The sequence below is a fragment of the Urocitellus parryii genome, chromosome 10, assembly GCF_045843805.1.
Source record: "Urocitellus parryii isolate mUroPar1 chromosome 10, mUroPar1.hap1, whole genome shotgun sequence".
Classification (NCBI taxonomy): Eukaryota; Metazoa; Chordata; class Mammalia; order Rodentia; family Sciuridae; genus Urocitellus; species Urocitellus parryii.
The window spans coordinates 143,742,274-143,767,995 of record NC_135540.1 but is presented as its reverse complement, the minus strand read 5'-3'; the positions used below and the strand labels follow the sequence as shown (position 1 = coordinate 143,767,995).

At 57.3% G+C, this 25,722-nt stretch overlaps 1 protein-coding gene and 1 pseudogene across 7 annotated transcripts in view; one reads left to right on the top strand and one right to left on the bottom strand.

Annotated features, from left to right (window-relative positions):
* Window positions 1–2,628: 2,628 nt before the first annotated feature.
* On the top strand, window positions 2,629–2,744 carry LOC113176008 (U6 spliceosomal RNA; annotated as a pseudogene).
* A 4,443-nt stretch (window positions 2,745–7,187) lies between these two features.
* Window positions 7,188–25,722, bottom strand: part of Fam53a (family with sequence similarity 53 member A) — a 32,016-nt gene continuing 13,481 nt past the window's right edge. For 5 of the 7 annotated variants that reach the window (XM_026380391.1, XM_026380392.1, XM_026380395.1 and 2 more), the window contains 4 exons: window positions 24,633–24,866; window positions 19,582–19,636; window positions 17,944–18,737; window positions 7,188–8,018 (listed from right to left, as the gene is read on the bottom strand). In XM_026380391.1, coding sequence (XP_026236176.1) covers window positions 7,710–8,018; window positions 17,944–18,737; window positions 19,582–19,636; window positions 24,633–24,710 — 1,236 coding nt within the window. In that variant the 5' untranslated portion in view covers window positions 24,711–24,866 and the 3' untranslated portion in view covers window positions 7,188–7,709. Of the gene's footprint in view, window positions 8,019–12,615; window positions 12,850–17,943; window positions 18,738–19,581; window positions 19,637–24,632; window positions 24,867–25,722 lie in introns of all 7 variants that reach the window. The other 2 variants (XM_026380397.1, XM_026380396.1) reach the window with 2 other exon arrangements.

The window sequence follows — 25,722 nt, the reverse complement described above, 5'->3', positions numbered from 1 at the left end:
GAGGGAGACCCCAGGACAGGGAGCAGCGCCCTCCCGTTCCCCAGGACCCCTCCAGGTCAGCCCAGGGACAGATCCCAACTGCAGAGAGATCACCAAGCTGTCCCGCCACCCATCCCTGCCCGCAGCCAGCCCTGAGAGGTCAGGATTGTCTGTCATGAGCACAACAGGGGACTTCGGGTCCACATGAGGGGCAGGCCTGCAAACCACCCTGGGGACACCTAGACGCCTACGGAGACAGAACTAGACCCAGGAGGAGGCCTCCAAGTTCTCACCCATGCCCTGACCCAGCAGCTGTGTCCACGGGCACCTGCACCCCACAGAGGGCACACATTCCACAGACACGCATGCACACACGTGTGCTCATACGTATACACGTGGGCAGACTGCACATGTACAGACCACAGGTACACACACCTGCAAGCACATGCACACGTCACAGGTGTACAGAGACATACACAGACCCATGTGCAGACACGCATGCAAATGGGCACATGTGTAGTTACATGTATACACATACCCAGGTCCATACAGATATGGCACACATGTGCTCGTGTACATGCAAACACATGGTGTGCACATCTGCGTGTGTGTGGTAGTGGACAATTTGCACATGTGTACACATGCATGTGCATGCATGCAGGCATACCCACACACGCACACACAGCACATACCTCCCTAAAGTCCACTGGCAAAACCTCAGCAGGTCTCATTATTCCAACCCACACAAGGGACCTAGAAGTTCATAAAGGACCTAAAACACTGAGGCAGATGATCTGGAGATTCAGAGACACCCTCCCAAACAACTCCCAGGTCACAAAGCAAATAAAACACTGTGACAGGCGATTTTACAATTATACGGGAAGAGGAACTGCAGTCCACGGAGCGGCTCCAGGAGGAGCTGGAGGAGAATTCGCAGCACTAAATGTCTTTATTACTGAGCAAGAGTGACTGAAAATAAATGAACTAAACATTCGACACAAGGAGGGAAAAACAGAACAATAAAGTAAATCCATGGAGGCAGGAGGGGGAGAGATGGAGATAAAGGCAGAATTAATGAATTGGAAACAAGAAAAATGGAAGCGCCCATCAGTAAATCCAAGAGCAGCTCTTCTAAATAAATAAATAAAACAAACAAACCCCGACCAGTCTAATCAGCAGAGAGCACAGCCCGGGAGAACCCAGGGGAGCAGAGCAGCTCCAGAGGAGACAAAGTGACAGGTCACGCAGCCTTGCTCTGGGTGAGACCAACAGTCTTCGAAGACTATGAATCACCAGGACCAACTCACAGATCCAGGAAACTGCCCGCTTCGGGACCCACTGCAGAGCCACAGGACAGCTCTTGACACCACTCAGGGTGGCCAGGCCACACAAGGACTTGGGTGGGGCGCTTTGGGTATGGCTGGGGGGCCTGGGTCAGGTGAAGGTGGGGGTCCCTGCTGGGCCTCGCTGCCCCTGGCCAGCTGAGGCTCTGGCTGCCCTGAGCTCACTGTCTCCCATAACTGGCTCCGGTTGTCCAGACACAGGCCTGACTCGGCTCTGCCCACGACCCTGGCCAGGGGCCATCACAGCCTCCGCTGCCCGCTCTGTTCCTGGGACCAGTCAAGCCTCAGGCAATTGCTGGGGGCGGGGGGGGGGTGGGGGGGGGGTCCACTCCTAAGCGGTCTTAGGGAGATGGGGATTTCCTTTCTTCCTTTCTTGGGCTCTGCAGAATTTGCCTATAAAATCACCTGGGGCTGATTTCTTTTTTTTTTTTTTTAATTTTTTTTTAATATTTATTTCTTAGTTCTCGGCTGACACAACATTTTTGTTGGTATGTGGTGCTGAGGATCGAACCCGGGCCGCACGCATGCCAGACGAGCGCGCTACCGCCTGAGCCACATTCCCAGCCCAGGGGGGCTGATTTCTTTGCAGGAAACACAAGTGACCGTCTTGCTCTGTCCAGTGGTGACAGGACTGTCAGTCTGTCTCCTGGACCAGGCCCACTTCCCTAGTTGCTCCTGGTCTTCTGACCGTGGCCCCTCCTCCTACTCCTTCCCGTCCAGCCTATCTAGGTGAGGGACACTGGTCTCCTTCCTCATCTCCACCCTTCCCTTCCCTTTGGCTTGGCTTTCTTCCCCTTGCTGGACACCTACTCATTGGTTGACCAGAGAGCTGAGCTCACTTCTGCAAGGCCGAGGAGGACGGGGGCGGGGGGGGGGGGAACCACCTGAGGCCCCAGACCTTGAGAGAAAGCTGGGGACCGCACTAATCCTAGCACACGAACTCCCACCTCTCCTCCCAGCGGAGGAGCTGGACATCCAGTTCCTCCACAGGGCTTCAGACACTCCAGTCCTGGCAGTGGCCTTCCCGTCCCCAGCTCTTCCAACTCCCATTTTGAGCTCCCTTGACCCACTACTGTGAGTGGGTTTCTTTTGAATTCTCTGAGCCAGGAGATTTTGTTGTGGGGTGTGGCTGGACAGGAGGGCCTGCAGTACGCCAACTGTCTCCACGTGACCCACATCCAGTGGGGCTTTGTCCAGGGATGCCCAACAGCTGAAGCTCACACAGGGCAGCCAGATCTGTGTCCTTGCTGCTCTGAGCCCACTTGTTCAGTTAGCTACTGAGATAGGACTATCAAAATCTTGCTCAGTGCTCACTTTGGCAGCACATATACTAAAACCAGAATGATACAGAGAAGATCAGCATGGCCCCTTGGCCCCTTGTGTAAGGAAGACACTCAAATTCATGAAGTGTTCCTTTCTTTTCTTTTTTAAGACAGAATTGCTAAGGGCTGGGGTTGTGGCTCAGTGGTACAGTGTTTGCCTGGCACGGGTGAGGCACTGGGTTCCATCCTCAACACCACATAAAAATAAATAAAAATAAAACAAAGGCATTGTGTACATCTACAACTAGAGAGAGAGAGAGGGAGGGGGGGGGGGGAGAGAGAGAGAGAGAGAGAGAGAGAGAGAGAGAGGGAGAGAGAGAATTGCTAGACCAATGGCACCTAGAGATGACACTAGAAAATCTCTTCCACGACAGGATGGAGCCCAGTGAGAACCTGGCCACAGGTGTGATGCCCTAAAGTCAATCAATGCACGACTTCCTGACACCTGTGCCCAGGCTCCAGCAGGGGAGCGGCTTCAGTCTAGAGGCTTAGAGAGCCGGCTTCCTAACTGTGCCTCCTGGTGAGCACATCTGCCAGCCCACGAGCACTGCAAGCCACCTGGGAACCGCTGGCCCACTTAGCTCTGCAAGCCACCAGGTCATCATGGCACTCACATGGCACTGACAGGACTCAGCCATCTACAAACAAGCTTCACACAAAAAATTCTATTTCTGTACTTAAGAAAACTGTTAAAGTCGGGCTGGGAGAATGAGAAGACGATGAATATCTCAGAAATAATTAGCAGAAAATATTTAACTAACAATTTAAATTTATATTTGAACAGCATGGATTAGAACTATTAATTGATTTGCACATTAAATTTTCTTTATTTAGGGCTGGGGCTGTGGCTCAGTGGTACAGCACTTGCCTAGCATGTGTGAAGCACTGGGTTCGATTCTCAGAACCACATATAAACAAGTAAATATATAAACATCCATCAATAACTAATAAAATATATTTTTTAATTTCTCTATTTAAAATACAAAAAAAAAAAAATTCTCGCTCAGATGGTGGGCTTATGGATTTCTCCTTGCAAATCCATCAGTTTGGTTGTAGCACACAACTTCTGGGAGTGACTTTGTGGGTTGCCTGCTCCCCGGCAATTTCGGTCTGTTGTCACTCAGTACATTTATCTTTGAACTCAGTGCTTCATCTTTGTTGACCCCAGCTTGCTCCTGCCCTGGGACCTTTGACCAGCTGCCCCTGAATACAATGTACCTCCCCACATCCCACCCGTAGCGTCCAGTGCCCAGAGCCATCAGTAGACAGCCTGGGGACCAATGAGCCATCAGTAGACAGCCTGGGGACCAATGAGCACATGGACGCTGGGGACTTGGACTTCTGGCCTGTCTACAGAGGGTATCTGCCCCTGCAGGGCCAGGCCAGGGGCTGGGAGGCCACAGGGGATGGCATGGGGCCCAGGTCTTCATCTGCAGCCATGCATGCCTCAACAGGACCTGTCCCAACCTGAGGGACCCCAGAAGGTCTGGCCACTGAGCAGACCCCAGGGACCAGAGCTGGGCTGGCCAGGCCCAGCCACTGGCCCAGAGCTCTAGGCCTCTGCCCTCCCCAGTGCAGAGAGAAGGCTGTTATCAAACCCAGGTTCACCCCGCACAGTAAGTGAAAGCAGCCGTGCCTAGCTGTGCCCCAGACTTCAACAACAGGCGTCTCCATATTGCCACAGACATACCCCAAAATGCCACACAGACCCCATGCAGGTCACACTGGCCACACCTTGGATAGAGAGAGACTTGAGGACAGTGGCCATCACACCCTGAGGGGCTTGCTGCTCAGCTGTCCAGGCAGCAACTCTGCAGGGAAGAGCCAGGTTGTCGGAGGGGAGAGGGCCCGGCGTCCCACCCCAGGAAACACATGCGTGCACACACTCAGACGCCCTGGCAACTTCGGGCATCTGCCCACCGCCCACCCTCAGTGCACACTCACACTGCCAGGCAGTGCCCTGCAGAACCCCACGAACTGCCTCTGGGCTCAGACCTTGGTGGAGACCTGCTCAGAACACTGGCCTTGCTCCAGGGGCCCAGCACATCACCCAGGGCCTGCCCCAGCAGGTGCCACCCCCACCCTCCCAGGGCAGCGTGGGCACGGGGCCTAGCTCAGCCCTCCAAGCTCTCCCCCAGTCCCACTGACTGCCAGTCAGCGTTGGAGGCCCAGGGAGCCACAGGGTCAGGAAGCAAGAGATGGGAGGTGGCACCCAAAGGTGGGACTGGCTGCTGGCCCCCAGAAGCTGTGAGAAGGCCAGGCCGGGCAGAGTGCTGGAAAGGAAGTTACAGCAGCATGTCCCCAGGCTGGCCCAAGGGCGTCCCTTCTGCCTGTTCCAGCCGGCCTGCACCTGTCTGCCACAAGGGACCACACACCCAGGGAATGTCTGGGTGGCAGGAGGGGTCTTGGAGGTGACGCCTGGGCTGAGCAAGAGCAGGACAGGGATTCTTCTGTGACATCTAATTGCCCTGCAGAGTTAAGTGGTCAGTAAATGCTGGTTGGTGGACTTTCTGGTTGGGCACCTGTTCATCCCTACAGTGTACTTTCAGGATTTAGTAAACTGTATTCTCATTTAAAAAAATAAAAAAGAGAGGGGCAGGGGAGCAAGTGCCCACCTGGGGGTGGTGACCACTGTCCAGTGTGGTCCAGGAGCTACCAGGGCCAGGGGCCATGGTCTGGCTTGGGGGGCAATGGCCAAGCACGTCTCTACCCTGTGAGTAGTGGGAAGCCCCAGAGTGACAGGACCCACCCCCGTCTTCAGGACTCGAGCATAATTAGTAAAGGTGGCCCCCACACACTGGCATCATCCCTTCCTTTAAGGGCAGTCCTGACACACAGCAGGGCTGGCCCTCGAGGATGTCACGCTGAGTGAGTGGCCCTGTCACACCAAGAGACACCAAGACTCAACCCCCCAAGGGGCCTGCAGCCTCCAGTTCAGGAGCAGAATGGGACTGAGGGTGGTTGGGGCCGAGAGCTTCTGCTTGGAAGAAGGCCCTGGAGATGGGCGACGGTTGGCTGGAGGGTGTCACGCACAAGCTTGGAGCACTGAGGTGCACTCTGGGAGGCTGAGAGGCTCAACCTGCAGGGGGGGAGCCGGAGGCCAAGCAGGTTGTTGGAGGGAGGTGGCAAATCAAAGTTGGAGGGTTGGGTCCTGGTTGGGAAATGGGCCTGGAGGCACCAGACCCCCAAGGACACTGGCAGCTGATGTTTCATCCCGGTCTCCCCTCCAATGGAGACCATGGACCCCAGAGGTGGGAGGGGATAGGTTCAGGGTAGGATGGCCAGGGGTTTTTGCGGCTGGGGAGGAAGCAGCAGGGAGCCACAGAGCACCCACACTTGGCTGACAGAGGAGGGGCCCATACCCAGCGTGCCTGGCCACAGGTGGGGCAGCCAAACAGGGCGGAGGCCCAGAACAGGCAGCGAAGGTCGACTGGGAGGCACAGAGGAAGGGGCTGTGGGCATGACCCAGTGGCCACAGTGGAGCCTGGACTTTTCTGGGGACCTGAAGGGTGGAGGGACTTGGGGGTTCCATGGGTGAAGACCAAACTCACACAGGAATGGTACAGCCAAGTGAGCTAGGTGTGTGGTCCCTCGGGCCATGCGAGGTGGGGGCCCAGAACACGCCCACCCATCCCTCTGCTAGGGAGGGCCTGTTGGCCAAGGGAGCCAGGAATGTTCCAAACCCTCAGGGAGGGGTTCTCCCTGGGTAGAGGCTGAGGGATCTCCCAGGTATGGGCACCATCTGGCAGAAGCATTGAGCAGCCCGAGTTACACCCTCCACACGGCCCTGGTCCCCAGGATGGGACAGGGCTCACCCGGCAGAGCAGTGGTTTTCAGGGGAGAGTCCCAGACCCCTGGCCTGACCTGGGGGCCCAGCAGTACCCACAATCAGCAGCCCTCATGACAATTCCCCCAGACAGTGACCCCCCATCTGCTCAGTTCCATGCGCAAGTGAGAGGTGGCTCTATGCCCAAGGCTGTGGGGTCCAAACGCCAAGCCCAGTGGGGAGGACAAGAGCCAGGGGGCACAGTCCAGAGCCAAGCACAGGGGCCCTCCATTGGCCCAGCAGGCTCCCTGACCTGGGCCTCCTCACTAACAGTACTCAGCAGTGGCCGCTGTGGACACCAAGCCTGGGCAGCAGCCTCGGCTCCAAGAGTAATGTTCATCAATGCTAATGGACGGGAGACTGGGTACCGGGCAGTGAGAGCTGTGGCCCACCAGGGTGGCAGGTGACCACAGCTTGCTGTCGGCCCCCCTGCAGGGGCCAGGCACCCACAAAGCAGCTCCTACACCTGCACCTGCTCAGCTCTACGCTCTGAACCAGTGGGAGTGGCTCAGACTACCTCTACCAAATCTCCCTTGGGGGCAGGAATCAGGAAAATGTCCCCAGGGGGCCTCTTCCACTGCTGCAGACACCCTCTCAGGGGCAAACCTCAGATCAAGGCTGGCTTCACAAATTACAGGACAGACAGTGGGTCTGGTGCCTGCGGCCACCAGGCCCACACCACCACCCAGGAGAGGAAGAGGTCATGGGCACTTACAGAGCAAACGCCTTTTATTGAATTCACAGCTGGGTGCAAATGTGCCACCAGGACCACCTTCCCGTGGCCCCTTGAGACCCTGAGTGCAGAGACCTCTGGGCCACAGGAAGCCCCCCAGCAGTGCAGCAACCTGGCGGTCCAGGCTAGAGGCCAGCCAGCACCCAGTGACAAGCCCGGGCACAGGGCGCCTGCTCACAGGCCCATGCCCCAGGAGCTCTGCCCCAGAAGGACACAGACCACCAGCCCCAGGGTCTCCGGCAAGCAAACCACATGCCACGCTTCCCACGCTGGGCTCCTTACGAAAGGAAGGTTGCCCACACTGGGATCCACAGGCAGACTCGCATTTAATAGAATGCCCTTCTGAAAACTCATTTCAAAATAGAGAGCTCTCCCCGAATTGTAAAAGCCATAAAAATGCAAAATACTTCTTTAGGAAAAATTGAATCAAAATTACACCTCATGTTCAAAATAGCACAAAACCTATTTCGGCCCTCACCTCGCACACAGGCCCCGCCTGCCCAGATTCAGTTGTTCTCAATCTGTTCCAGGTCCAGGTCGCCACGGTCCAGGGGGAAGATGCCCTCCTCCCCAGCACTGTCCCAGTCACTGGGGTCCCCACTGCTCCCTCCCTCGCCTGTGCTGGCCACTGGTTCCCTGGAGGCCCAGGAGCTGATGGGGCAGGGCCCGGGAACCCTGGGGCTGGAGCCTGGCGTGCTGGTGCCCACGGGGGCCTGCGAGTCACACGGGGAGGACACGACCGTCTTCGCCTGGGCCTCGTCCTCGTTGTCGTCCTCGCAGTCCAGGGAGCAAAGGCTCTTGGAATTTTTTAAAGTCTGCAACAGAAAAGACACAGGCTGAAAGCACTCCCCGCAGGCCGCGTGCTGGTTCCAGGGATACAGCAGCATGGCTCCACCCACACCAGAGGCACAAGGCTTGTGGGTGCCTGGCACCTGACAAGCCTAGCCACCCAGGGGACTCGGCAAGAGCTGCATTGGGAGCTCTCGTCTTGTACCCAGCAGACAGACCAGCAGGGAGGGTCCCATGTGTCCGTCCAACAGCATCCCCCACCCAGGGCACACTCTGCTCTTCTGCTCCCTTCACCTCTCAGCCATCTGGGCCTCACCAAGACAAGTATGAACCCGCACAGGACCTGACCGCTCACCTGGCTCACCATGGCTTGTCACCCAAGGCCCACCCACTTCCACCTGGTCTCCCACTTTCCTACTCTCCTTATGGTTGGTCATTCTTCAAATATATGTCTGTGCAAATACTTCTCCTCTTAACATCTAAGACACACACATGAGGACACCAACCACCCTGTCCCAAGTGGGTACCTCCCAGCCCTGTCCAGGTCCCCAGGCTGCCCAGGGCGGCAAAGCCTCAGCCCTCTGCTGAGAGGCTTTGACACCTGCTAGCAGGAGCTGCCCCCCTCCTCACTGGGCCCTGCTCAATTCAACCTCCAATCTGCACCCCATAGTCCCTGGACCATCCCCATGCCAGCTAGGCTGTGTACTGGCCCCCAGCAACAGCCATGGACATTCCACCTCAAGACTGCACTATAGAAGCCACTTCTCCGCATAAACAGGACTTGGTCCCAGTACCATTTCCCAGCCTGCAGCTCAGTCCAGTGATGGCTCCCTGGACCCACTGACCACCTCGGCCTCCACTGCAGCTCCACCTACCCAGGTGTTGACTGCTCAGGGTCAGACTCATGCTGGCTTCAGACATGTGTCATGTGGTTGGACACGGGGCACAGACCACATGGAAACACAGCCCTGGGCTGGAAGCCAAACTGGCACAGGACCTGACCAGCTCTACACAGCCCAGCGCCCTCCCCACACCTCGATTTTCTAGAGGCTCCAGCTGCTCACAGGACAGCATCTTCTTCTGGGTAGAAACTCCCCAGACCCACTGGGAGGTGAGGGTGAAGGGAGGTGAGTGCACCCTCCAGGGTGCTCCTGATGAGTCAGCTCCTGCAGGGACCCACCCTGAGTCCAGCTCCCCCAGACACAGCTCCCCCCGGACACAGCTCCCCAGGACCCAGCTCCTCCGGACCCAGCTCCCCAGGACCCAGCTCCCCAGGACCCATCTCCCCCGGACCCAGCTCCCGAGGACACAGCTCCCCCGGACACAGCTCCCCCGGACCCAGCTCCCCCGGACCCAGCTCCCCTGGACACAGCTCCCCCAGACACAGCTACACAGCTCCCCCAGCCACAGCTCCCCCGGACACAGCTCCCTCAGACCCAGCTCCCCTGGACCCAGCTCCCCCGGACACAGCTCCCCAGGACACAGCTCCCCCGGACACAGCTCCCCCGGACACAGCTCCCCCAGACACAGCTACACAGCTCCCCCAGATACAGCACCTGGAAGGACGCTCCCCAAGACACAGCACCCCATTTCCTGCTCTCGTCGCTTAACTATGAAAAGTGAGCATCTGAGGAGTTACCTCCAGTCCTCAAAGACAAAATGCAGCCACGCTTGGGCACGAACAAGGGTGCATCACTACTTTTTCTCAAACCACGGTGAGCTGGACCCCGTGCCACCTCCACACGCAACCTCCACTGGCCGGAGCACTTGTCCTGTCTCCCCCCGGCTCTATTGGTCAGTGGGGCTACACTGCTTGCTGCGCCAGCTTACAGGGACACTGCATTTCAGCCCTCAGTACAGAGGCCAACCTGCTGGACTTGTGCATAAATCTGACAGACACTCAGGAACCACTGCGGGGTCCTGTCACTTCTGTGACCCCAGCTGTGCAGCTAAGGCAGGAAACCAGCAGCTCTGAGGACCTCCAGGTGTAGACAGGACAGGACGGCTGCTCCAGGAGACACGAACCTCACGCAGGGCTGGGCCGCAGAGAGGACACTGAGGTTCCCGGGGAGACCACTGCACTGACACCGTCTGCACACCTGGCCTTGTCCCCAGGGCTGTCCTCCACTTCCAAGCAGAGAAGCCTGACAGAGGCGTGGAAAAGCAAAGGCCAGATTCAGGTTCTAAGCAGCGCTGTCTCCAGAGCGCCTTTGGCCCTGGGCATGACAGCCTGTGGGGACAGACTTGACCCCTGAGGCAGGCTGGCACATGTTTAAGACTGTAGCACCATCATCAGGTGAGCTGGGGAAGAAAGGGCGGCCTCCTAACACCATCCCAAGATCACTTCCACACATGTCCAGGCTGGGCTCACCACATCTGCACTGACCCACCTGCAGAAGCCCCAGCTTTGGCCAAACTAAGACGTCCAGGTTCACATTTTTGGGAAAGTACTAGCCCTGCCCACCATCCAAGGCTACCCAGGACCAATGCTAACTATCCACAGGCCCAGCAGCCCCTCTGCAGGCCAGGGCTCTAGCCAGGGCCTAGCCCAGAAGAGTAAGCCATGGTGTGGCCAAGAAACAGCAAAGACATTGGGCAAATGCACAAGAGCCTCCCTCCATGGCCAAGAAGAGAAAGGCCAGGCTGGTCCAGGCCAGGGGCCTGCAGGCCTGCGCACATCCACACCAAGGGCCACGGTAGACACGGTCAGACAGGTGTGTCCACAGGCCTGTGTGTGAGCAGGCCACGTGTATGTGATGAGGAAGCAGGTGTGGGAAGCACATGGACCCCTGGTCCCTGCCACCTCCGCTGGCACCTGCCCCAGCCTTGCCCGAGAGGAGCTGCACTCTCAGGAGTTTCTGGTAGAGGGTGGGGGCTGGGTGAGCACCTGCACCCCACATGCAGGCCTCTCCAGGCAGGGACTCCCGGGCCTCTCTGGGACTCGAGCCTGAGGAGACTCCAGCCTACCTGATGCCACAGGTATGCGGGCCGCACCCATGCATCTCTGAGAGCAAACCCAAAGAGGGAGCAGGAGGTATGGCGGCCAGCAAAGACAGCCTGCCCAGCAAGACACAGGGTGTCGCAGAGACAAGATGCCCATCACTCAACAGAAAGAAAGACGGGAGAGAGAAGCAGGACACCAGTGACCTGGCCCAGGCCGCAGGGAGGGACGGCACCCACTCCTCACAGCAAGTCACGGCTGGAGGAAGGAGTCGGATGAAGACAGGGATTGAGGTCCTCAGAAGCACAAGACAGTAGCTAGGGTGGACACCAGGATGGGGCCACATGCCCCTGCCATGGCACTGGAGAGGCAGGAAAGCCAGGCCACAGCACTGCCGCAGGAGGCCTGCGGCCAGGATGGCGGGAAGCGGGCAGCTTCTCACCCCACTTCTGCTGCTGACCATGCCCGCAGGTACCCTGCACCGTCTGGGGACCTGAGGCCATGGTGGCCCTGCTCAGGGAGGCCCGCGCCCTGCTATGCCCACACTCTACCTTTGCCTACCTGGCACCCAGGAGCTGCCACACTCCCGGGGGCTCAACAGAGTGGGGCCCATGCACACAGCCTAAGAAGACACTGGCTCCGTCGTGACCCCGTGTGGCCCCAGGCAGCTCCCTCCACAGGGTGGCAATGGCCTCTGAGACAGCACTGGCTTGTTACCGTGTCCACCTTCACATGTGTTTATCCAACGTGAAGATTAAAGTCACAAGTGACTGACGGGACGTGGAGCAGGTCCTCGGGGCTGTCTGTTGGCTCAGCACTGGGGACAGTGTAGACAGAGAGCCCATTGGAAGGCCTGACTGTGGGAGATGACTTCGAGAGGGAGGCCAGCCCAAGACAGCCCTCTGCAGGGAGGCAGGGGAGGGCCAGCGGCAGCACCCCTCACCTGTGCACGCGGCCTGGTGCAGTCCTGGGGAGAAGGTCCAGAACAGGCGCAGGGACAGAGGCAAGGGCACACACGGGCCTCTGCTGGGGCCTGCAGGCCCAGCTCAGAACGCAGCTCCTCTACCCTGAGTGCTCAAGCTCAGCCCCACTGTGGTACTGCTGGGGGGCCAGGTCATGTACCCTGCAGGGGGCTCAGGGGAACCAGCAAGGCCCACTGACCTCCGTCCCTATGCATGGGAGGAACAGGGTGGTCTCTCCACAGGAGGCACCAATGCTGGGCCTCTGGACACCCAGCTAGAGTCCAGCCTCCAGACCCAGGGAGCCTCCGCATCCTCATACACCCAGACACCAGACCGGCTGTTGCTGCTGCTGTTTTTGGTGATGCTGGGGAGAGAACCCAGAGCCCAGAACATGCTAAGTCCACACTCCACCACTGAGCTCATCCATAGCCGCCAAACTGCAGAATTCTGTCACAGCACACAGACTAAGAGGGTCTCTCTCTGGGGACAGCGAACTGTGGTAAGCTTTGAGGACTTCTGGCTTCAACAAGAAAGGCACCTGAGCGTCCCAGCACACAGCGGTCATGGGGGCTCAGCCTGCTTTCCTCCTGACTCTAAGGCCCAAAACAGTGGTGACAGCTCACAAACCTTGATTCCCATGAGCACAACACCCCAGAGGCTTCGTCACCCATGTCCAGCCCAGCTGGCCTTAGGTTCTATGGAATAATAATAATTACTGACCAGGTGCTAACTGCTATCTTGAAGCCTTCCAGGCCCAGATGAAAGGCCAACAGGGAGCAGTTTCCTTCTGCACCACAGACGGAGTAGGCTCGACCCTGCAGGGGGCAGCATGAGCCACCCTGGAGATGCTCTACAGCTAGGAGGGCGCGCCCCGTGGGAAGCTGGCCGCTGCTTGCCCACCACTGCAACCATCCACAACGTCCAGGGCAACTTCCACGTTGGACCATCACCTGGCTGATGAAAACAAAATCATTTTCCTGTGAAAACAGAGTCCACATGGGGCTCAGGGCAGTCACTGTGTGTCTACCTGCTGCTGCCTAAAGCCCACCTTAACCCTGCCCAGTGCAGGCCCAGAGTGAAGGCTCTGGTTCCCTAGGCCAGGCCCTACCTCCTACTGCAGTGGCCAGGGCCTCAGTGCAGGAGCGTTCATCTCTCCATGTCCAGGTCCTGGCTGAGCTCTCTGCCCATGGATACGGCAGTGGCCACCTCTAAAAATGGAGGCTCCTGGTTCCCCATCACGACCAGCCCACTGTGGCCCTCACCAGACTCCAGCACACCCAGACTAGGGCTGAGCAGACAGCCCTCCCGACGCTCCTTCAGAAGACTGCCTGTCCTGTTGTGTGGACGCAGGCCCCAAAACCCAGTGATGGCAGCCACTGCAGAAGGCCCAATTACAGCTGGAGTGACAGACGAGCGAGACGGCCACCAGCATCCAGAGAGGCTTCCTGGGGAGACTCCCGAGGCGCAGACAAGGCTGGATGCAGGAACCACAGGTGTCCCTCAGAGCCACCTCTGCCCATAAGTGACATCTCAGGGTCCAGGCTACTCCAGATTCACCCCGGTACCTGAAAACGCAGCACCAAGCATCCAGGTGAGCCACATGGCATGGCACCGGCATGCCTGCTCCTTACGTTGAACAGCTGCACTTCCTGCTGGGCAGGCTACTCCGGCACCAAGGGGGCCGTGAGGCAGCAGGCTAGACCAGCAGGTGGAGGGGCAGACATGCAGGACTCTGCACCCAGGACAACCAGGCTGGCCGGGAATGCTGCAGACAGTTCCCTCCACCACAGGGCCTTGGCAACAACCCTCACAACAGCACACACCTCACTACTGACAGCATCAGGAGGAGAATTCACAAAGGTCAAGAGGGATCTGACCATGACATCACCCAAAAATGAGACCCTAATTAAAACAGACCCTTTATCACAAAGATACAACTTATATAAAAAAATAAGTAGAAAATCCTAAAAGATGTGTAACCATTAAAGAAACAGAGCAGCAGCAGGTGCTCCAGGCCCAGATCGAACTCATGGGCGAGGCTTCGACTCAATCAGGAAATGTAGGCAAAGCGTTCTCAGGGCACTGCTCAGAAGGGCCACAGGCCCAGGCCAGGAGAGACTTCTGACCACCTGCGCAACCAGAGCAGAGAGCCCTGGGAGACTGCTAGCACTTGACAGAAGGCAGGGACGCAGGTCCAGAGGCCTGTGGGAGGCTGGCCCCAGGAAAACAGGCTTGGTACCAGGACCCACAGTCACACCCAGAGGCCACAGGAAGCCCCATACAGCTGTGGACGACGTGAAGGGCAGGGCTGCCCCAGGAGCACAGCCCATTGGAAGTAACCCAGCAGCCTCAGGGAGGGGGGTGGGCAGGCGCAGGCTCTCAGGTGCAGCCGGACATGCTGGTTCCCTCCCCATGTGGGCTGCCACTTCACAGGGCAAAGGAGCTGCACTGTATGGCCCTGCACAAGCCGCAGACTGACCACACACCTACAAGGTCTGCAGAGCAGGTTCAATGTCCTCACTCTGAAACATAAAGATCGAGCACACATTCTGAAGTAGCTGACAGCAGGTGGAGGGGAGGAGGCTTAGAGGACAGTCAGCTGACACGGACAGGGACACCAGAGGACAAGGGTCAAGGGAAACGGTGGGGTCAGTTTTGATCAAGGACAGCTCACAAACAAGCGAGCTGCGCAGCTTGGGAGGCTCAGGCAGGAGACAGCTATCTGAGAACAGCTGTCGACCCATAGAGCCCCCATAGCAACACAGAACAGGGCTGGGAAGTGATACTGGCCAAATTATATATAAATATGTACCTGTTTATTTTTTGGTTTTGGGGGGTTTTTTGGTACCAAGGATTCAACCCAGGGGCACTTAACCACTGAGTCACATCCCCATCCCTTTTTATATTTTATTTTGAGCAGGGTCTTGCTAAGTTGCTCAGGAACTCATTAAGTTGCTAAAGCTGGCTTTGAACTTATGATCCTCCTGCCTTGGCCTCCTGAGCTGCTAGGGTTATAGGCATGTGCCACCACGCCCAGCCAAATTGTATTTTCATATGTGCATTTATGAATACGTAACAACTATTATCACTATTATGTAGAAATATAAGGCACCAGTTAAAAAAAAAAAAGGCAAAATTTTTTTTAACATTTAAAAAACGGGTTCACGGGTAAAGCACTTGCCTAGTATGTGTGAGGCTTCAGGTTCAATAACCAACACCTCAAAAAAATGTTTTTAAAAAGTAGGTATGGAGCTGGGGCTATAGCTCAGTGGCAGAGCACTCACCAAGCATGGGTGAGGCACTGGGTTTTAGTCTCAGCACTACATAAAAATAAACAAATAAAAGTATTGTGTCCATCTACAACCAAAACAAAAAACAAAAACAAAAAACAGGCAGACAAGAGGGAGACTGGAAGAGCAATACTTGGGGCTGAGGTCCACGGGTCCGGGTTTGCAGAAGCAGCAAGAAAACATCACTGCCTCCTTGGGACTTGGTCCCTGGTGATCTGAGCATGACCCTCGTGGTGCAAAGAGAAGAGCTGTTCTTTTCACTAAGAATGAGGGCCAGGTGGCATTGGTATCTGTGAATACTTTCACAGATAACGTGAAGGAAATGGCGCTTCACACGCTGCATGCCATCACACGGCATTGCACACAGCAGACCTCAACGACCGACGTGGCCTGCGTCCCGGAGGGGCACAGCATGGCAGGGGCCCTGCTGCTTCACTTTATTAAGAAAGTGACTGAAGGGGCTGGGGCTAGGCTTGGTGGCAGAGCTCTCACCGAGTATGGATGGGCACCGGGTCTGATCCTGAGCAAATAAAGGTATTGTGTCCACCTACAACTAAAAAAAAAAATAAAAAAACAAAATAAAAAAAGTGATTCAAGAAAGTGCAGCAAGTTGTCACCCACCAACCCTGGGGTGTGGACACAGAAAGGCCCATCACAGTCCTAAGGTGGGAACACAAAAGTCTACTATTATGTTTTTTAATAATTTGAGATGCCAATTTTTATTGTAATTGGGAAAGACGGTCAGTAAGATTCAGAGAATGGAAGCTGACCATTTTGCACTACACAGAAATCCCACCTGCACCTCCTACCACTTTGCTCACTGCCCACTAAATCTACACTAGCTGAGAAAGTGCATTTGATCTCTGTCACACACAGCGCTTGGGGACACATCCCTGATGAGCAGAGATGTGGAGTTTCCACACTAATAAGCAAGGCTAATAAGCAGCTGCCACAGACACCAGGGGCTGTGGTGTCTAAAGTACCGAAATCTCTGTTTTCCAGAGCATGAAAGCCACAGCGAGGTGTGCAGAGCACAGCCCCACCCTCACACCTGAGGCACCTGGCCAGCCAGCCTTGCCTCTGGCCACGCCCGGCCCTGTGGGGCACCCCACTGTCCCACATCTATGGACACTCTGACCCAGCACCACCCTTGGTCATGCCCGCCTTCTCTCTCCCCCAACAGGTGCGGAGTGGCTATGGTATCTCCAGAACGTGACTGTCGCCTGGCCATCAACATGTCCCTGGCATGAGCTATGTCCACCTGAAGGCACCCAGCCAATGGCTCCCCACTGGCAGCCCCTCCTCTGCCGTCCTCCTTCTACCCACAAGCCATGCCCACGGGCACCCTGGCTGGTGGGGGACAGTGCTGTGGGCCTGGAGCTCCTCTGGCTGTCCACAGGCGCCCCACCTGGCTCTCTGCAAAGTGAGTCTGGGTCTGACCCCATCACCACCAGGAAGAGCCTTGCAGAGAACTGGCCGATCAAGTGGGCCTGGTCCAGAGCAGGCACATGGCAGGGCCCCATGGTGTCCCATACAGGACACCAGCCAGTTGGCCAAGAGCCTGAGGCCACTGTCCTGACTGTGCTCAGGACTCGGCAGACTGCACTCCAGCAGCTGCTTCCAGGACAGCCTGGGCACTGTCCACCAACTGCCCACCACGTGCAGGGCCCAGACTTACCCACAGCAAGGCCCCACAGCAGCAGGAGCCAATGGCCTGAGGCCCTGGGATGGGCTGGGCAGTGGGCAGTCAGGGAACAGCCAGGGCCACAGGTCACTTAATGAGGAGGCAGACACACCCTGCCACCCCACCTTCCGCCTTGTGCAGCCCCAGGACCCCACACAGCCAACCAGCTGTAAGCAGGGCCCATCCAGGTCTAGCCTCCTTCCACCTGAGGTAGGGAGACGGACATGCCTCCCAGCACACACCAGAGGCCCCTCTCAGTCCTCCCCTTCTGGACTGCGCCACAGGCAACGGCTGTGGGCATCGCCAAAGGTCAGGGTGCTGGCACCCACTGTAAGGATCTCCAGGCTGCGCCAGGTTTTCTTCCAGACCACAACACAAAAATGGCTCCCTCTAAATGGACTTTCCCAGGGCTGGAGCTGTGGCTCAACAGCAGAGCTCTAGCCTAGCATGTGTGAGGCACTGCGTTCGATCCTCAGCACCTCGTAAAAATAAATAAATAAAATAAAGTCATTCTGTCTATCTACAACTACAAAAAATATTTAAAAAAAAAAAAAAGGACTTTCCCAAGAGGTGGCAGGGACATCAGGGTCACGTGTGGGTGCTACCTGCCAGCTGCTACTAGACTGAGTCACCTAAAGCCAGGCCAGTGGCCCCATCTCCCACTGACTCCCATGGGCCAAGGGGCCCAGGGTTTGGAGCAGCTCCCCAAGCTCTGCTGGGGTCCCGGGCTCACTTCCCGGGTGACTGCCACCCTTGACGATGCAGCAGGGTCCCCAGCAGACAGCCCACTGGGATGGAGAGGCACATGCACTCCTCCCAGCTTCCTCTGTCCCCAGGGCCAGTGTGCAGGCTCTGCCCCAGTGTGACTACAGGTGCTCTGAAGCAGAGACAGGGCCACCATCACTCACAGTTGGACTCCATTCCATGGGGGCTATGCTCCCTGCCCAGGTCATCCCACACAGCACACCGACTCAGAATGAGGTGCAGTGAGCCTTGCACAAGGCTCCTTGCCCCTTGCAGAACCCCCGGGCACACCCCGTCAGGGCCTAGGTCTCCTGAGCACCCAGGACTCACGGTGAAGCTCACCCGTGTCATTTTTAGTAAGTCCAAGGACGGGCGCGTCCACCTGGCACCCTCCTCACGCCTCCGTTTGCGCCGGCTCCTCCTCCCGCTGAGCACGCATGGCTGTGACCGGCACCGCAGCAGGCCATGGCGCCGGCCCAGCTCGGGTGTGGATGTGGGGGTGCTGCTGGCTGAAGGCAGGCGGGTCTCCGCCTCTGCGAGGTGCTCCTGTGAGAGGGACAGGCGGCGCCTTGAGGAGAGCGGGCAGGGCCCTGTGGGACGCCAGGGCAGTCCCGAGCCGGAGGAGCTGCCTTCACTGCTGTCCATGAAGCCGCTACTGGCTGAAGCTGGCCGGGGCACCAGAGGCAAGATGGGGCCGGCAGGCGATGTGGGGCTCCTGGGCAGGCCTGCACCCGGGCTCTGCTGCAGGGCGGAGCTGCCGGGGCCACAACGCTGCAGCGTGGCACTCCCGCCGCTGTTGCACCGCCTCTTGGAGACTGGTGTCCAGACCTTGGAGCCGCCAGGACGCCATGGGGACCGGCAGCGTGCTAGCTCCTCGGGCTCGGATAGAGATCGGCAGTGTCGCTTGGTCGGTGGTGCTGCGGGTGGCCCTGTGTTCTCACAGAGGTTCAGAGCACTGCCCACCCCCGGGCCTGTGCAGGAGCAGGGAGACTCCGGCCTCCACTGAAGACCCTCAGTGTGCGCCACGCCACAGGGGCCTGGGAGGAAGGGGCACACAGGCCCTGCGGCCGCCTGGCTCCCAGCAGGTCGTCCTGTGTGAAAAGCCTTCCAGGGGCTCTCGTCCACTGAAGAGACACAAAGGGCGGAGGAGAGACGGTGAGCAGGGGCTGGGGTCCCCAGCAATCCGGACACAGGCCAAGAGCCTGCCCCCAGTTCTGCTCTGAGGGATGCAGCCACAGCAGAGGGACAAAAGGTGACACAAGGTGAGTACGTGTTAGAGCAGAAGCCACCAGCCACTCGGGCAAGGCTGGCCCACCTGTGCTGACCACGGGCTCCGGGACAGTCTCCCTCCCTAAAGGCCAGCTGTGGGGCTAACTCACTCTGAGGAGACCACCTGGTCTCAGGAGGCCCTCAGAGCACCCCTGGGGGCAAGCCCAGCTCTGTGCACGTCCTGCGCCACCGAGCTGTCTCCCTCTGTCCCTGCCAGCCTCACAGGCTGGGACCCCACAGAGCCACTTCTTAGAAACAGCCCCCAAGCTCAGAGGTCGCCTTCTTGGCTGAAGGGCGAGCCTAGGAAGATGCAGGCACCCCCCTGCATGGCCGTCCCCAACGACACAGCTACACAGTGCACACCAGGGCAGATCGCAGTGACAGCCACAGCAACACCTGACTCACTCGCTCCTTCTCTAGGGTCCAAAGGATGCCATGGGGCAGCCTGGTACCTCCCAGGAAGGGCCAGACAGTCCCCTGACCCCACCCACATTGCTGCCAGCAGAGAAGGCAGAGCCCTCGCTGAGCCCTGACCCTGGCCCATCCTCACAGACCATGCATGATCACCGGCCCAGCAGGGAAGACAGCAGCCAGCCACCTTCCCTGCCCACACAGAGGACACAGAGGATCCCCTGGGCCTGGCTCTAAGACTCCCCTGGGTCCCACCCTACTCCCTGTCAAGGCTTCTGAGACACTTACCACTGACCTCCAAAGGGAACAAATGGCCACTTTTGTTCAGTTGCTCAGCAGAATACTAAAAGTGATAAGAGAGAAGTTTCAGCACTGAGACTTACATATGAAAATTCAGAAAAAAGAAATTCTCCTAGCTGGCATGGTGGTGCACACCTGTAATCCCAGTGGCTCAGGAGGCTGAGGAAGGAGGGTCTCAAGTTCAAAGCCAGCCTCAGCAACTTAGCCAGTCCCTAAAGCAACTTAGGAAGACCTTATCTCTAAATAAAATGTAAAGAAGGGCTAAGGAGGTGGCTCAGTGGTTAAGTGCCCCGAGTTCAATCCCCTGTACCAAAAAGAAAAAAAAAAAAAAAGAAATACTCTAATGCATTCATCACTGCAAAAAATCCTACTTTTCCCTAACACTTTATTTTGGGGGTAAGGGTGATTAAAATGAAAAGCACTGGCTTCCAAACACACTTCTAAGAGACTCTGTGAGCTTGTGTATGTGAGTCCAGTGCTGGGGTGGAACCCAGGGCCCATGTATGTAAGGTAAGTGCTCCTCTGCTGAGCTACACCCCAGCCCTTTTTTATTTTTTTATTTTGAGAGAGGATCTTGCTAAGTTGCTGAGGCTGGCCTCGAACTTTCTATCCTCCTACTTTAGCCTGTGAGGAGCTAGGATTACAGGTGTGCACCACCACATCCAGCATTATTGAAAGTTTTTTTAAGCCAGGTATGGTGGCGTACACCTGTAATTCCAGCAGCTCAGGAGGCTAAGGCAGGAGCCTGACCACAGGTTTGAGACCAGCTTCAGCAACTTAGCAAGGCCCTGTCTCAAAATTTTAAAAAATATAAAAGGCTGGGGCATAGCTCAGTGACAGAGCACCCAGGATTCAATCCCTAGCACCAAGAACTTGCCAACCTGAGCTAGATGAATGGGCAGTTTCACTCTGAGCCTCAGACACACCTCCTGTCACTGAGCCTGAAGCACCGGCTGCCTCTCTGGCAGCTTGGGCTGCGTCTGTGCTCCAATCATTGCGCCTTCCTCTTCAGCAAGGAGCCCCAGAGCCAGGCTACAGAGGGTGCAGAGCCTCCCACTCCCTCAGGGAGGCAGCTCTAGAGGCCAGCACAAAGATGCCATGGCAAATGCCACATGGCCTTTCCCATCACTGCACCCCATTATGTAGCAGGGACAACATGGCTGCTGCACAGAAAAGGCACTAACGGTTGGTTCTGAGACCAAGAAAAAGACACCCATGGATAGCAGCTGCCCACATGCACAGCTGTGGGGGCTGGCATGGGCACAGGCACTAGTGACCTTCAGGTTCAGAAGCAGAGAAGCAACAGTTCTGCAGACCACCTGACACTGACAGCGCACACCTGAAGGCTCCCAGGCCCTGGTGCAAACCAGCACAGCTGTGGTATCGCCCAGGCCGGGGGCTCACTCTCCCAGCCCCTTCCACATGGCTGCAGCTGGCAATGCCTCATGGCCAGTGGCCCTTCCCCCCATCCCAGCACTCCCCCACAGTGAGTACAGGACAGCACACAGAGCTCACCCTCCCAGGTCTGCATCCCCAGTGTATAAGGAAGTGGCCCCCAATCCACAGACTTGCAAGACAGGGCTCCCTCAGCCAGCTTGAATGGCTGCCACCGTGGCTGAGGACCGCAGGCCTGTACCTCCCAAGTGACCAACACACATGCGGGGCAGCACATGCTTCCAGCAGGTCCCCACACGTACAGGCTGCATGGGATGAGAGCTGAACTGGTAACCTCCACATCCACCCAGGCCAGTGGCATGATGGGACTTCCCAGAGCCCCATGTCCCTACCCAGCACCAACCATAGCCAGCCACAGCCACTCTATGCCAGTCTGAATGGTGTCCCAGGCCAGCTGCATTCTCTGCTTCCATCTGGCCTCCCAGCCCTCCCCTCCCACTGCCCCAGGGCAGCTACTCTGACCCGAGTCCACAGTTTCCTACTACCACCAGTTTGTCAGCCAGCAAGGATCTCCCGGAGACCTGCACACAGCCCACCACCCACCACATCCAGCCCCAGCCAGAGGCCATCGCCCTGGCAGCCCCCGACCACTCTGGCCACCCTCAGGGGCACCAACATTTCTTTAAACACACTGCACAATTCACCCTTGCCCCTGCCCAGCGTCTGTCACCCACAGGTGAGCACTTACACCCCAGCCCAGCACGGGAACAGGTACAGGTATGGGAAGGCACCCAGCTGAGTGACTTCTACACGTGGAATTCAGTACCTGCTGCTATCTCCAGGCCTCTGGACACCCAAACACAAGCACTGTCCACTCTTTTCTCTCCCTGGCCCTGAGGGCCCTCATGGCCCCCCTTTCTGCCACAGCAACAGAAGGACCCTTCCCACCTTTCAGTGCTCAGCCCCTACCATGCCCCCAGCCCCCAGCACTGCTCCAGCAGTCAGTGAGGCCCCGCCACAACCCCCAGTGTCACCAGTCATCACTCCTATGGTCACTGGTCATCTGTGGGCCTCCAATTGGTCAGCGTCTCCTCTGGCCTGAAGCCACAGGCAAGGGAAGGAATCAAAACCCACATCTCCCCAGAGGGCAAGGAACACCCGGCTAAGTGCCCCGAGAGCCGGTCAGGACCGCCACGTGCTGAAGAAGCCTCCAGAAGGCAGCGTCCAGTCCAGACTAACTCCTGCCATGAAGCTCCCCCACTGCACAAGGGGGCGAACCAAAGAGGCGGTGACTATAGGCCAGCTCTCAGAGAGCTGCGCAGAAGGAAAGCCAAGCCAGAGGCTACATGCTGCATGGTGCCATTCGAGAATCACTGCTGACCAAGAGCAAGCAGGGATGCTGGAGGGCCCCAGGGAAGGGGGACGCACAGGGGAGGTGGTGTGGCAGGAGAAGAGACGTGGGCAACCTCAAGGCACTTACTGGCCTACCTGGGCAAGAGAAGGGCAGGGGAGGCTGGAGTAGCTCATCCTTTCCCTAGGCCTCTCTGCAGAGCAGGACTAGCCTCCATTCCCCAAAGACAGAAGCAGAGCAGAAGGAATGGGTGGGGCTGGGGCTGGGGCTCAGGGGTGGGGCTCAGGGGTAGAGCACCTGCCTAGCACAGAACGATGAATACAATAAAAATACTGTGTCTGCACACAACTAAAAAAAAATAACAATAATAATTTTTTTAAAAAGAAAGAAATGGGTGAGCCTGAGTCCTGGGTAAAAGGAGGCCTTGGGGACAAGGGGTATAGCCCCAGGAGACTCAACAGAGAGCAGCGATGGAGGAGCCCACCTCACTGCATCCAGGGAGGACTCGGTCTGACGGGATAGACCAGCCCTGCAGTCCTCTGTCACGACAGACACACTGCCCTCCCTGCCAGAGCCTCCGGGACTGGGCGAGGCCTCTGAAGTGCACCACACCCAGGCCAAGGCCAGGGACATGGGGTCCTAAGCATCCAGCACAGGGAGGTGCTCGGGGTGGGCTGGGCTAGACAAGTGGCATGGGCGCTGATGTCTGGGACTTCTAACTGCATTCAGATTATTTTAAATTTTAGTTTTAAAACTTATATCCAATTCTGTTACGAGAAAACTTGTGTTTTTTCTGCAATGCCAAGGATTGAACACAGGGCACCGTACCAACTGAGCCACTTTTGCAGGGAGGGGTACTGGGGATTAAACTCAAGGAACTCCCAGCTACATCCCCGGCCATTTTTAATTTCAGAGAAGGTTTTTCTAGGTTGCTGAGGCTGGGCTTGAACCTGCAGCCACCCACCCTCAGCCTCCCGAGGTGCTGGGATTACAGAGGTGCACCAACACACCTAGCTCTGAGTATGTTTAAGCAGCCTGGATGTGTGAACCTTCTTTTTCAAGTGTAAGTTTTATGAAATCTAAATACCACCATCAACTATTTCTGTAACAAATATTTGGTTTTTGAGTTTTTAGTTTTGTTTTGTTTTTTTACAGTGAGACTTTTAGTGTCTAAGTTGAATTTGCTGTAGAATAAAATATACAAATTTCTCAAAAGATTTGGCTTTTAAAAAATAAGTTTTTGCCAGGTGTGGTGGAACACACCTGTCAACCCAGCACCTCAAGAGGCTAAGGCAGGAGGATGGAAGGTTCAAGGCCAGCCTCAGCAACTTAGTGAGGCCCCGGTTCAAAATAAAAAGGGCTGGGGTCTAGCGCAAGGGTACAGCACCCTATGTTCAATCTCTAGAACCAAACCAAACAAAAAACACCGTGTCTTCAGCGATGCCCTCAAGTGAGTGCAAAGTCAGCACCCTGGGCAGACGAAGCTCCACGACTGCCAGCAAGGGCCAGTACCCAGAACCCAAGAGGACATGCATGAGTGACAGCCAACAGAGGAACAGCATGACCACCAGGGGACCCAGCTGAGAGGACGAGGAGCCCCACAGCGAGGCGCCACCCACATCCACGAGGGTGGCTGTGCTCTCCCTGACAGCGACAGTTCTCCCAAGACGGGATGTGGCAGCTGCTGTGGGAGCACCTGGCGGGTCCTCGGGAAACTCCTCCAGCACACAAGGAATGCTCCCACGACGCCCGCAGGCCAGGCCCACGCCACAGGGGACCAGCCACAGTGGGCCAGCCCACGTCCACCCAGAGAGGGACAACACACTGGGTCTGTCTAGCACGGGCCCAGCCACGTGCCAGCCGGGATGGGGTGACAGGATGGAGACCCCCCAGGCAGGCCACCTGCACAGTGCCACCTCCAGGCTGGACACTCAATCTAACCAGGGCAGTGGGTGTCCTCAGGGTGACATACAAAGTCCACTTACCTCATAGGTAGAAAACTACTCTGCCTACGCCAGGTTCAGACCAGACAAAACCCACAGTGATGAAATCAAGAGGTTCCCTCAGAGCACCTGACCAGGCCACATGTACTGACCACCTGTGTACTGGACACAGACGTGCACAGGCCCCGACAACGCCAACAGGCCTGGGCCTGGACGCACACGGCGCCTCTGCTGCCCAGCCCACCAGGCCCCTCAGCTCTCGGCCTGGGAGGCCTCCACGTCCCAGTGCAGCCACCTCTGGGACACCACATATGGGCAGCACTCTGCCCTTGGCGCTGGAGCCAACTCACCGGGCCAGCTTCACAAGCCTTGTGGGTAAGGTCATCCAGGCTCTGGTTCTGCAGCTTCTCGGTGATGAGCGTGACCATGGTCAGCGCCCTCCCTCCGCCCACCACGGAGTGCTGCAGTTCTGAGACATCGGACCTCGGGAGGCCCAGGCCACAGCTGGGTAGCGCTGAACCTCAGGTTATGTCTCTGCTTGGCAGACACAACGGCCCATCTCCCCAGGCTCTTCAGAGCTGTGCCTGCAAAGAGAAACGGCCACGTGACCAGAGTGGAACCACGGTGCTGACGCTTCTCTCGTACACTCCTAACATCCCGCCCGACAAACACCTTCCCGCCTTCAAAACCACCAGGAACCTCCAGGAAGAGGCTCTTCTGGGGAAGGATGAAGGGTCAGAGGCACACACAGCACCAGCCCCACTGAAACCCTTTCCTACAGCTGCAGGAAAGGCCACCCAACCTGCTCCAAGGCAGGAGGGAAGGACGGCAGCAGTGGGAGCCAGGTCTCCAGGTGGCCAGCAGGGTTCCACACCAGGTCTGCCTCCCCAGCCCTGGCCCCTGAAGCGTGGGTTCCTCTGGGGAGAACAGGGTGGCACACCAGTCCTAAAATAAGGAGGTTTGCAAGTCCTGAGCTCTCTGGCCCTGGGATGGCCATCTCCCCCACAGGGTAAGATGTCCCCATCCAGCAAGAGGTCCAGCATGCCCCCAGGACACCACTCACACAAGGCTTTAGACTGCTCTGGGCCCAGTGGTGAGTGGGAGCTGCCACTAGGGGCCATCAGCCAAGGAAGCAAGAGGCCACACAGATGGCGGGAAGCAAAGTGACAAACCCGGTGACAGCACCCTCTGAAAGGACAAAGAGAACAAAAGAGGCCTTGGAAGCTGAAGAGCACTGGACCCCACAGGCCTCCTGAGCACACGTCCCCAAGCGCCACAGGACAGGACAGGGCAGCTACACACTAGAGCACCTGCGAGCGCTAGCCCCACTTCCAGCCAGCCAGCTTGCCCAAGGTGAGTGTCCACCCCAACTCAGCAGGTGCGGCCAGCTGGCCCACAGTGTGGCGCCACTGCCACAGCAAGCAGGGCCACACTGGAGAG